Source organism: Chanodichthys erythropterus, chromosome 23 (assembly GCF_024489055.1).
Source record: "Chanodichthys erythropterus isolate Z2021 chromosome 23, ASM2448905v1, whole genome shotgun sequence".
NCBI lineage: Eukaryota > Metazoa > Chordata > Actinopteri > Cypriniformes > Xenocyprididae > Chanodichthys > Chanodichthys erythropterus.
This window is the reverse complement of record NC_090243.1, coordinates 10261028-10274537: the sequence shown is the minus strand read 5'-3', so window position 1 is coordinate 10274537 and position 13510 is coordinate 10261028. Positions and strand designations below refer to the sequence as shown.

The 13510-nt window shown below is 34.0% G+C and overlaps 1 protein-coding gene across 4 annotated transcripts; it reads right to left on the bottom strand.

Annotated features, from left to right (window-relative positions):
• Positions 1–26: 26 nt before the first annotated feature.
• On the bottom strand, positions 27–12808 carry pcyt1ba (phosphate cytidylyltransferase 1B, choline a). 4 transcript variants are annotated; one of them, XM_067378200.1, is made up of 8 exons: positions 12237–12808; positions 10049–10148; positions 7793–7909; positions 7530–7681; positions 7380–7458; positions 7173–7300; positions 5990–6178; positions 27–4070 (listed from the first exon to the last, which is right to left on the bottom strand). In XM_067378200.1, the coding sequence occupies exons 1-8, from the start codon at positions 12273–12275 to the stop codon at positions 3858–3860; spliced, it is 1017 nt and encodes a 338-aa protein (XP_067234301.1). In that variant the 5' UTR covers positions 12276–12808; the 3' UTR covers positions 27–3857. The 4 variants fall into 4 exon arrangements, with proteins under 4 accessions (XP_067234301.1, XP_067234299.1, XP_067234300.1 ...); XM_067378198.1 differs by having other exon boundaries at positions 27–4067; positions 7158–7300; positions 12237–12807; XM_067378199.1 differs by having other exon boundaries at positions 27–4064; positions 7158–7300; positions 12237–12807.
• Positions 12809–13510: the final 702 nt, after the last annotated feature.

Below are 13510 nucleotides of genomic sequence, written 5' to 3'. Positions count from 1 at the left end.
ATAATAGAAATAAATATACAAATATATGTAATAAACATTTGTGTACAATAATATATATGTATATATACTGGTGCTGTCAAATCGATTCAGTACGATTAATCGCATCTAACAAAAGTCTGTAAAAAAAAATATATATATACATATAATATATATTTTACACATATTAAATATTTATAAAGTTATGTAAGATGTGATTAATTACGATTAATCGATTTGACAGGACTGTTATATACATAATATACACAATAATTTATTACTTATGTTTATATATTTATAATAAAATATATAGAGTTATATATTTACAAATTAATTTCTTTTTAAAAAATGTAAAATTAATACATGCTGATTTTAATTGGAAAAAAAAGACAATGATTTTCATTACAGTAGTGAGAATTTAAGGAGGAATATGTAGTTCTCATGAAAACATCACAATGCAAACAATTCCAGTGGTCCTAAAAAGAATTTTCTTAATGCAAAATCATTCTTATTTTTTCTTTTAATGTTTTTGGTGAAATGTGAGCAGGGCATTTCCTCGTTAGTTGCACCCAAATGTTTTTGGGGTCAGGGAGTATGCTGATGAACTGTTGAGGAAGGCACTTTTAAACAAATCAATGTTGTTTCAAATATGTATTTATTTTATTTATTTGACCCCAATTTATTTGTTTTCCCTCAAGTTGTGCATTTGTGTACAAGGGGATGGGGTGTACTGATTCTGAGCTGGGCCTCGGTCTTTAAATGCGAGTAGCAGCAGTACATCTCCTACATTCAGCGGTCAGCAATACAAAGCTTCCTACAAATGTAAATGAAGAGGGACTGTGATAAACTTTGAAGAAGAATGCACCACAATAGCCTATTATAGCATTAGTGCTATAAGTCTTGTAAAAGGAAATACTGCTTTCATGACATTATGGACCCTGCATGGTGACATTTGATAGTTGATAGAAAGATATTTGCTTGCAGACTTTGTTGGAATGGAATGTTTAGATGTCAGCAACATGTGATTTGAGAGAGAAAATGTATAGCTAGATATAAACTCATTGAAGTGACTCCATGAAATGGCTGACTTTTGATTTACATTTTAGCTTAAAAATGACTTTTATTATACCACTGCTTCTCAGTCATTCCTTTTGATGTAAATTAATGTTTTCAAGAGACCTTCATCTTCAAATTATTCCTGACATGGATACGGTTCGGAACTGTTTGAGTGCAGTGATTCTTTGAAAGAGACAATAGATGAAATACAGTGCAGTTTGTCTGGTTTTCAGGAACCAATGCTTAACTACAAGCTTAACTTTGCCCAGTCTAGTTAGTTTGTCTGTTACACTGTCTCAAAACATACCCTGTCATTGATCACTTAAAGATTCTTTTATACGCACAAGTATAGGTGAACCTGAATGATATTTATATAGTTTTGCATATTATTTGAATTTTTGCTTTTTTAAAACTCCAGTTGTTCAGAAGTTTGTTCTGCAACACTCCAGGGTGAATCTCATGAAACCGGTCAAGAACATGTCAGAATCATATTTCATCCTAAAATCTAAAGAGAAATTTATTCTGCATAAGAAAATAATTTTTGTGCATTACAGTACTGAGAATTGAGGAATAAAATCTACTAAATTCTCATGAAAATATTATAGTTTAAAACATCTGTTTCCTCTTTAAACAAAATATAATTTTATTTTTGGATTTTGAGATGATAAAATATGATTTCCTCATGCCTTATGCTGTTGTTTTATACAGACCGATTGTATATCTGATGTTCTGTTACTGTTCCACGTCAGAATCTTTCTATAGAAATCGTTCAAATCCATCTACATCTGTCTTAATGCTGGTTTGCGATGTGTTTGGGGGTCTCGTGAGTCCTCAAGGGAACATTTTTTGGTGACAAAGGACATACAGTACCTTACATTTCACATATGTTATTGAAGTGTAGATTTCAGTATTTATTTAAAAATATTTTTAAAATTGTTTGTTAGTTTTTATGTTTAAGTCAATGAAGAATGCACTTTGATGCCTTGAACTCGGAGCGTTCAGAAGAGCAGACTGAAGTATGCAATCATATTCCTGTGAAACCAAGCCTTCACGGGCCTTGCGTGTCGTAGTCAAGTTCAAACAGTCATCGATTTTACTAGTATACTCTCATTTATGCATGCATAAGGTCTGTTCGTACACAGTACATTAGGAAAAACTTTTACCTACAACCACCTTGTATTTGCAAAACGGACATTTTTGTGTGACTATTGCTGTTTTTTGGACTTTTTTTTCTTGTTCTTGGTGAGTAAAACACCACTGCTTATAGATAAATATTGTTTAGAACAAAATATGTGTTAGATGATTTTGTGTGATGCTGACATTGACACATAAATCGTCATGATGAAGATATTGACCTATTGACATTCCATCTGAAGTACCTATAAAAGAAGAACAATAAAGAGATCTTCCAGTACTATCATTCATTTTGTGTACTTGAATTTGTAATGAATCTCGTAGATGACAATTGTTCTGTTTCCCGGTTTATTATTTACATTTTAAGCCAGTTTTAATGTAAAAGAAAACATACAAACCAAAAAAGGATTTTTACAGAGTACAGATTATGTAAATTGACGTGGCTCTTGCATACACATAATGGCATAACTAGACAAGACAGGAGGAATTACATGATGTAGATTAAGCAGCACAGATTTAATGTGATATCCCTCATTATCATGATTTAAGCCCCTCAGTTTGAATTACCACTTATCTAAAAGCTACTAGACCTTTTGGATGTATTATTTTAAGACAATTCTTAATCGTACCAAAGAGAAATTGCTTTATTTTGAGGTTAAGGCTGCAGTAACACAAGTGAATGACTGTTAATGAGAACACATTCATGCACAGACAGTTTAGTGAACGCTAGCAGCCTCCTCATTGGTGCGCTGATACATATTTATGAGGTGGATCAGACATCATTTTCCTTGAAAACAAGGAACAGGGATTGGTTACGTACAATATGTTACAGTAGGGCAGTCCCAATGTTCCAATCAGACCTGAGCAAGAGACGGCAGAATCAGTTCTCATCCTTTTAAACGTTTGGGGCGAATTCACTAAAGTTGTGGCACTTTTGCTCACAATATTTCAGTGCAAAAATCTGTCTATTTCACTAACCACACTTTTTTGGTCACTACTCTGTTATTAACCTAATTAAAGTAAGCTTAAAAAAAGCTATTTTTTTTTTTCTTCTTATGGCCGATAACTGAAATGGCAGATATTAAGATTCTAATCTATACTTCATTTTGTATAGTTTTTATATTTCTAAACTATGTTTTGTCTAAATTAATAAAACTGAACTAACATTATAATGTACAGTATGACAAATGGACATTTACTTTGAGATTCGCTAAAGATTACATTAAACAGTTATTAAATTATTGTGTTTAAATATGAACTTTTAGTTGCGTTAGATGATGACAAAGGTCATTTCAATGTAAAAATTGGGGAAATGAGCACATTAAATTAAAAAACCTCTAATATGTCTTTCAAAAACCAATGTAATACCGATATCCCTGGTGATTTGCATTCATTTTTAGTGATTTGGGTGCGAAAACTACACACAGACACAGTGGCCACAATTTATTCAGTGAATCCCCCCTCTGTTTTCTAAATCTCCTCTCAGGATCTGTTCAGGGCTGCAATGGCTTTCAGATATTTGCTGTAATACCAGCATAGCTAAACAGGACTTCAAACAACCCTGTGCTGTGTACAGTACTTTAAATTTTTCCCATGAGGGTAGTTGACCTGTCATTGCTGCCAGTGTGTGTTATGTATGTGACATGTATGGGTAAAGTGCAGTCTATTATCTGTGTGTTATGGGCCACTTCTCACTTCTCATCCTCGTCACCCTCGCTCATGCTGCTGATGGAAGCTGAAGCACCCTTCGGGGATGAGGGTGGCGAGGTTCTGGGCATGGCCCAGCGGGAGGGGGGTGACGGTGAGCGGGATGGGGAAAATTCCCTTGGTGGGCTGTTGCTGGGTGAACCACGCGGAGATAAAGCCTGGATCATACGTCCACTACGATCCTGAAACATCTGCTTCTGGAAAAATGGAAAGGTTTTATATATCAATCATTCAAAAGTTTGGAGTCAGTAAAATTTTTATATACTGTATATATACACATAGTGCTGGGCAGATTACTTACACATTGTAACTGATTTCAGATTACATGACGATTGTAGTTAGTATTGTAATATCGTTTTAGGTAATGTAATCTGACAAATTTTTAGATCACTTTTGACCTAACTTCTTTAAAATCTCAGGAGTCTTTCGGTGCCGATAGCCTCGTGGGCAGCGCTGACATATAGCGCCGTTGTGCTCGGCCGTAGTCTCGGCTCGAGGACCTTTCCTGATGCCACCCCCTCTCTCTCTCTCCTACTTTGCTTCCTGTCTGCTTACTGTCCTATCATAATAAAAGGCATAAACGCCAAAAATAAATCTTAAAAAACAGTCTCCAAGTAAATATTTTAGGTCCAAGGGGTTAGTCTGACAAAAAAAAAGTTTGGGAATTCCTGAATTACATGAACAAATAATAACATAAAAACAGCAATGAAATTACACATTCAAAGTTTTCCTGGGGGTTAAAGATGCTGTAGAATGTCTTTTTAAAAGATGAAATATAAGTCTAAGGTGTCCCCTGAATGTTTCTGAAGTTTCAGATCAAAATACCCCATAGATTTTTTTTTTATTCATTTTTTTAACTGTCTATTTTGGGGCATCATTAAATATGCGCCAATTCAGGCTGCGGCCCCTTTAATTCTCATGCTCCCTGCAACCGGAGCTTGCGCTTGCCTTAAACAGCATAAACAAAGTTCACACAGCTAATATAACCCTGGATCTTTACAAAGTGTTCGTCATGCAGCATGTCTAATCGCATAAGTATGGTATTTATTTGGATGTTTACATTTGATTCTGAATGAGTTTGATGGTGCTCCGTGGCTAAAGCTAACATTACACACTGTTGGAGAGATTTATAAAGAATGAAGTTTTGTTTATGAATTATACAGACTGCAAGTGTTTAAAAAAATGAAAATAGCGACGGCTCTTGTCTCCGTGAATACAGTAAGAAACGATGGTAACTTTAACCACATTTAACAGTACATTAGCAACATGCTATGAAACATTTAGAAAGACAATTTACAAATATCACTAAAAATATCATGTAATCATGGATCATGTCAGTTATTATTGCTCCATTTGCCACTTTTCACTATTGTTCTTGCTTGCTTACCTAGTCTGATGATTCAGCTGTGCACAGATCCAGACGTTAATACTGCCTGCCCTTGTCTAATGCCTTAAACATGAGCTGGCATATGCAAATATTGGGGGCGTACATATTAATGATCCTGGCTGTTACGTAACAGTCGGTGTTATGTTGAGATTCGCCTGTTCTTCGGAGGTCTTTTAAACAAATGAGAATTATACAAGGAGGAAACAATGGAGTTTGAGACTCACTGTATGTCATTTCCATGTACTGAACTCTTGTTATTTAACTATGCCAAGGTAAATTAAATTTTTAATTCTAGGGCACCTTTAAATATTTATGTCCAGATCAATAATTAGTGAAGGTCACTGGATATGATGAAGACAGTGTTTCACAGCTATGTATCAGCAGTGTTTACAAACTTGCATAATTTTTCATTTCATACATGGTGTAAATGAGAGGTACTTTTGTCCCCAAATTTAGAAGCATCTCAAATTTATTTACATGACATTCACATGGCCATTCTATATTGTGAATATAGTCAAAGCTAAATGGTATGACACACAAAAGAAGAATTAGGGAGAATCAATAAATTGTGAATAATTTACTGTCATTGTGTGAATAATATGTAATAATTTAATCCATAATAAAGTAAGTGTAATCTGATTACAAGTACTACATTTTTGGAATCTGATTACGTAATCCAGATTACATGTAATCAGTTGCTACCCAGCAATGTATGTATGCATATCTCACCCATGTCCCATCTGGACCAAAGAGCTCCAGGAAATTCCCAATGAACTCTCGTGATTTCTCCTCCCACTTCTGGATAAGATCATGGCTCTTCTCTTCCACTCTATATACAAAGTGCTTGGACTTCTCCTCTACTGTCCGCACTTTCTCTTTCATCTTGTCCACCTGATTCTGCAGGCGGTACTTCTTTTCCTGACCAAAAGGAGTTTAGAGTCAGTTCAGCAAGCATTTCTTAAAGTATTAGTTCACTTTCAAATTAAAATTTCCCCAAGCTTTACTCACCCTCAAGCCATCCTAGGTGTATATGACTTTCTTCTTTCAGATGAACACAATCTGAGATATATTAATAAATATCCTGACGCATGTGAGCTTTATAATGGCAGTGAGCGATACCAACGAGTGTAGCTGAAGAAAGTGCTTCCATCCACATCCATCATAAACATATTCCACACGGCTCTGGGGGGTTAATAAAGGCCTTCTGAAGCAAAGCGTTGCGTTTGCGTAAAAAACTATCCATATTTAACAAGTTATGAAGTAAAATATTTAGCTTCCGCCAGACTGCCTTCCGTATTCAACTTACGAAGAAAGTGTAAACTGGCATTGCGTCAGTTAAGCTTTTTCTGGGAGTTGAATAGGGAAGGCGTAGGATGTAGCGTAAGCTTTTTGAACCGCAAGAATTTTACACTTTTTTCGTAAGTTGAATAGGGAAGGCGGTCTAGCAGAAGCTAGATATTTTACTTTATATTCAGATTGTGTTCATCAGAAAGAAGAAAGTCATATACACCTAGGATGGCTTGAGGGTGAGTAAAGCTTGAGGTAATTTTCATTTGAAAGTGAACCAATCCTTTAAATGTCAAAACACATCTTACTTTCATAATCTTTCATACTTCAAAGTACATTTTTAGTGAGAATGTTTTATCGATTTTAATTATGGGTCAAATAATGCAACACTAATGTTTCAAAACTAAATTTAAATATTCATTTCACACTATATTCATACATAGAGTGACTCAAATACACCCCTTCTATGATGTTTAAATTTATGAATTAAAATTTATTTAGATTTTTTTTTAAGGTCAGGTTGTAAAATGTCGTTTTTGAATAAGTTTTATTTATCAAAAGAAAATGAAATTAGATTCAACATTTAAGTACATTAAGTTCACTTGCTTACATTAATATAACTGACATTCAGTTCTTTAGCGGTGTAGCCCCTCTGCAAGTTGCGTCTTGCGTACACGTCATAGTCTCTCACTATCCGGGTGATCAGGTCAGACGTTGAGATCCCTTCTGTCCTTTTAGTGGGCACAAACATACCTGAGACACTCACACATGTTAGACCTGGTCTGAAGCACAAACATACACATGCTCTTAAGCGACGAATGCTTTTCCTTACCTGCCTCCTTAATATGCTTGTACACATCCTCAGATCCAGCAGAGGAGTATGGGATGTCATCATGTGCCACAAAGTCAATCTAGAGAATACGAACCAGAGGGTTAATCGCAGGGAGTTATGGGTACGGAACTGTGCGAAGACTTGACTGACCTTGTGTTTTTCTAAAAATTCTTGGGTAAGAGTCCAGGGTGCATCACGCAAAACCTCATCAACATAGCGACAATGTCTCAATGCCTCGTACCGCTCTTCTTCAGCCATTACGGTGAAGCCCTTGAACTTGTGAGTGAGTTCATCACTACATACTTAACACACACAAATATATATTTCATCAGTTTAGAACCACACAATTCCTAATTGAACAACTCCTACAGAATACTGAAAAGTCTGGATTTGTAAATTAAATGTGTCTGTACCTCCAACTATAAGGTAGGCATTAGGGAACAGATTTTTAGCCTGCATCAGGGCGCGAGCGTGACCAGAATGAAAAAGATCAAAGATGCCATCTGCATAGATTCGCACAGGCCGATCCACTGAGAATGGAAAATTCAAGACACTTTTAGAAATTATTTACAATTTTCCTGTACATACATAAAAAGTTTATACATTACCATTCAAAAGTTTTGGGGAAACAAGATTTTTTTTTCTTTTATTCAGCAAGCATACATTAAACTGATGAAAAATGATGATAAAGACATGTATAATGTTACAAAAGATTATTTTTCAAATAAAAATAAACTTTTCAAAAAAATTGTATTCACCCCAATCTTTTGAATGGTAATGTACGTCAATTAGATGGTCATGTTCACTATTTTCCACAGAGTTTTACCTTCCACAAACATAAAATAGTCATTTCAGGGCATCAAAAACCTTTCACCCCTTCTCATTTAGTCTCTTCTTCACTATAGCAGAGCTCAGCAGAACTGGGCAATGATTATGGAAGAGCTTTGTAAGGAGTGGCTGTGCGAATCTGGGTCACAGAATGAACAAGGAATCCCTCAATCTAGTCTTGCCATGTCTGATCCCAGTGGTGGGCTATCCTAAAAGCACTGCCTTCTCCTCTGCCACTGATATGGGATCAGATGAAGTAGCTTTAAGTTTGATGGGATTAGTGAAAGGGGTCCAAAAGATAAAAATAAGCTTGTTTTTTTTCTCCAGAAAATAACTTTTTTTTTTTTTTTTTTTGCACATGTACACTTACACATTTATCAAATTTTTGTTACTTTTTAGTAAACTAACTACCATGGATCTTAGACTTAAAACCTTACTTGTCTTTGGATTGTGTCAATAATTATGCATACACACACACACACGGGTGTCTAAGTCTAAGATCCATAGTAGTTTAGTAGTTGATTTACTAAAAAGTAACAAAAATGTGATAAATGTGTAGGTGTACATGTGCAAAAAAAAAAAAAAAAAAATCAGTTCTTTTCTTTTTCTTATCTTTTGGACCCTGGGTAGATTACTTACAAATTGTAGTCCATTACTGAATACAAATTAAATGATGAAAACAAGTTAGTTACATAATTTAATAGATTACACATTTTAGGTGATATAATCTGATTGTTTAGATTTCTTTTGACCTAGCGTGTTTATCACATAGATTTGAATAGGATAATCATGTGCCATATTGATATAATACAAAACATTATGTTGAAAATGTGTTAACAACATGAAGTGTATTAAAAATTACATTATGTCAGGGTTTGATGAAGTTGATGAAAAGGTAATAAAGTAATAATTATTTATTATTAATAATTAAAGTAATTAAAGTTAAATATTTTTTAAGTATAAAAAATGTTTCATTTATTTCTAAATAAAACAAAAAATATTTATTATTAAAATGTATTATTAAAATAAAATATTTTATTTGATTATGTGTGCCCTCAATTTTCTACGTAATTATATCCTTTAAGAACATGTATCAGCAATAATAGGCTGTTTTAGAAAAGAAAATTTAATGAGAATATGATTTATAAATAAAGATTTATAAAATGTAATGATGAATAATACTGCTATTTTGTTAATATTAAGTATCATGTAATCAATAAAAATGTAACTGTACTCTGTATTTTAAAACATATAATCTTATATAATTTTTGGAATCTGATTATGTAATCAAATTATATAATCAGTTACTACCCAGCACTGTGTGTATATACTGTTATGTGTATATATTCCTGTGATGGCAAAGCTGAATTTTCAACATCATTACTCCAGAGTTGAGTATCACATGATCCTTCAGAAATCATTCTAATCTGCAGATTTGGTTACATTTTTTTTTTAATCATTATTATCAATGTTAAAAACAGTTGTGCTGCTTAATATTTTTGTGGAAACAGTGTTACATTTTTTCCAGGATTCTTCAATAGAACACAATAGTTCAACAGAACACAAAGTATTAAAAGTATTCATTCTGACCCCTAAACTTTTGAACGTTACTTTGTGTAATAAATACATATTCTTTTATCAAAAGCACACAAAAATAGGGCATTTCATAGCATATATCTGAGTGTCTGTTACACCCAGTAACAGAGACTCTTCATGCGACAAATTCATTTTCTTAGGTTATAGCGTAACAGGAATGACCTTATTACAAAAGTAATTTTTTAACTTGTGTGTACCTTTTTGTAATGATAATTACAGTGGGAAGAAATAAAGTACAGACTGACCGGGCGTTCCGATTCGAGCTTGCTCTACGGTCAGCTTCTCGTGTGGTGCCCGACACTCACAACTCGTCTCGGGGGTAAATATGGCTGGTTCTATAAGAGTCTGAAGAGAACATTGAAGAATAAATTGATTTGAGAAAAATTATGAGAAATATACAGACATTGCAGCTTCCCAAATAAAATACTGTTTAGGTTAAACAAGCCTAGATCCTGCTGACTTGACATCCTATTTAGCCTTCTCAAAAATGTTTTCCCTTTTTGTACCAATACAGGTTATTATCTGACGTATTGATTTCAAGACAATCTGTGTAACAACCGCTTTACTCTGGGTATTGATTTGTCCAGTAGAGGCTTCTCTGATATCGTTGACTAAAGACAAATCATTCGTCCACAGCAGCACAGAGTGGGGGAGATAGACATAGACATGCTGCACATAACACAGATAGTTCAATCCATTCAAACCTCCTAGAGGCTTATAGCATAAACAGAACAATAGGCCTGCAGAGACTGTGACAACACATGGTTCTGAAATAGCATTTCAATGTATAGCAAGGTAGCAGGGATATTTCATTTTTTGTGCATCTTTCAGGGAATTTAAATGAAAAGTCCTTATATTCAGAAAGTGGGCTGTTCGTATCCCATGTTCGGGAGAATGGGGTTAGTTGTCAAATTTTATTGAATTTTTCTTAGGCTAAAATCAATTTTTGTATAGAATGAATTTTTAAATATGAAATATTATCTTGTAAAAACAAGTGTCCACTTCAAGTCTGTGTTAAATTAATAGCTGGAACGTATGCATATATAATATTTACTAAATAATTCATGTGAACATACAAAAATATCAGCTGCTGGTATGTGGTTTTATTGTGCTCACTTATTTACCCAACATCTAGCAAACAATTTAATTACAGAAACTCGCAAAAATATTTTAATTTAAAAAATATTCTAATTTAAGACTTAATATAAGAAGATTTGAATTAGAACTTTTGAAACAATGTTATATTTAATGGGTTTTTGTTTCATAGAAACATGGACTGTATTATATTATATTATATTATATACATTTTATATTTTGATATATTATATAAAATATATTAGACAATGGATTTTTGCCTAATAAAAAAACTGTACACTTACAAGTATTATATTATATTATGTTTGGGTTTTTGCTTAATTTAAATAGCAAAATAAACAACAAAATTAAAAAGGTATACAAAAATGATCAAACCATTAAAATGTGTTTTTTAGTATTCATTTGTTTACCCAACAGCTTTGGCAAAATTAATTGAAAAATTGAAAAATTATTCTAATTTAAGACCATTTTGAACTTGGTGTTTGAAACCAATACAAAACCACTGCACAGAAAAAAAATAAAAAATAAATAAATTATGAAATCTAGAGCCATCAAGTATAAAGTAGACTTTATAGTTACTGAGATATTATCCTGATGCAACTTCCTAGTGTGACAACTAGCCCCAATCCGTTGCCACCAGATGATGTTTAAATAAATACTGGGCAAACACATTACAGAAATGTTCATTCTAGAATATTTTCTGCTTTAAAATTCCATTGACTTTTGGGACCTTTGGGGCAATAGTGACCATCTGTCCTTTCAGGAAATGCCCATTGAGAGCTTCTTCCTGCCGGTCAACAGGAAACAGCTGGTACACATTTACATTTTACAATAAAGGTATGCAATGTAGGCGTGATATGTAATTATTCATTGGAGGAAAAATCTCCATGGAGCAATGCATGATTCATTCCCATAGCAACGGAGACAGTGTTTCGAAGGATGTTGGGGACCTTTCCCAGAATTCTATACAAGGTGAAGAGGAGGAGCAACATCACAGAAGGGCAACCTGCAGATAAATGCAATCTGGATGGTGTCTGTAACATTAGCTCTGCAGCATCCCACCAAAACGTTGGCTCTCTCTTAAAAACAACATCTGGTAGATGCAGAGGATTAAAAGAGCTGATAGCGGCGTTACGACATGGCATTAGCACAGACAGTCAGTACAAAACATCTCACTTTAACTGCAGTTTCACAAGCTCAGCGTCACCCTGACAGCAGCACAAAAGGACAAAAACAAAAGACAGACTGAAAGACAGATGAAAACAAAGAAAAAGTGATCTAGCCTCTCCTCACTGTTTCACAGATGCCCTCGACAACAGCAAAACGCATATATCTCACCGTTCGTGGCAGTGGACAGGTATGTTCCAGCTCCTCCATGATTTCTGGAGGGTCCAAGCCAAACAGGGTGTGACTCCACCTGTACCTGACTCAGCATCAGTCTGGAGGCGCTTTTCTAGCCGTTAGCCGAGCCTCGGTCAGGGATGCTCTACTCCAGCCTGTGCCTAGTTCCCGCCCACTCGTCCTTCTCTTCCTCTCAGCCTCTCCTGGCAGAAACAGAAAAGCCTATAGAAAGAGACGCTTGGCCCCTCCCTGCGCCCACACACAGGACCTCAATGATGGCATAACAACAACAACAAGGAAGAGAGTCAGTTGATGAGGGCAGTGGCAAGTCTGGGGTGGACCAATCAGCAAAGAGTCATTCCTCTCTATTTACATACGAGAGTGTGATTGGCTGAGCAGGCTATAGCACCATAACTGTGAACCCACTGCTGAGCATCTCTGACTGCTCTTCACCTTCCTTCATCATTGTGGTGCATCACAAAGGCTTTCTGAAAGAGATAACAATACAGTTACGTTAGGATAGTAACATAGAATAGTTTTTCTCATCGGATCTCTATTTATCAGCCCTAAACATTAGACATGACACTGAGGTGTAAAAGGTGTTTGAAGCAATTTGTAGTGATTATCCTTTTCATACCATTAAAAACAACCATGCTGTTAGATTTTAGATTTTGAAAAAAAAAAAAAAAATAGAAAAAAAGAGATATATAATATATATATAAAAATCACAAGAAATTAAAAAAAAAAAAAAAAAAAAAATTTATATATATATATATATGATAGATAGATAGATAGGTAGTTTGCAAACAAAATCTATTAGTTTCAATCATTTTAAGCTATACAGAAAAAAAAAACATTAGCAGTTTTTTTTTATTAGTTTAGTGTAGTTCTGAAAACATTTACTACTTGAATTTGATCAGTCTAGTGAAGATCATATTTTTCAATGCAAGTTTGCAATTATTTTTTTCACAAACAGGAACAAATGATAGAAAAATTAAATGATTGGTTTGATTTATGATATATATTATAAATAATATCCTAATAATTATAATAATAAATATATTTATGGTAATAATTATACAATAATTGATATACAATGTAATGTACAATGTATATATGGTAATTAATATACAATAATTGAAGCTATTAAAGCTTACTACAGATTTAATATATTATACTTATATTTTGATGTTTTTGCATATACATATATGTATATATATGTACACACACACACACAAAAACACACACATACATTTAAATACACAAACATA

Coding starts and splice junctions, on each gene's coding strand:
- pcyt1ba (XM_067378197.1), bottom strand. CDS start 12,275: ATGGAGGAGCTGGAACATACCTGTCCACTGCCACGAACG. Junction 10,149..12,236: donor CCTGTCCACTGCCACGAACG/GTGAGATATATG, acceptor TGTTCTCTTCAG/ACTCTTATAGAACCAGCCAT. Junction 6,179..7,157: donor TGAATGTCAGTTATATTAAT/GTAAGCAAGTGA, acceptor CCTTTTGGTCAG/GAAAAGAAGTACCGCCTGCA.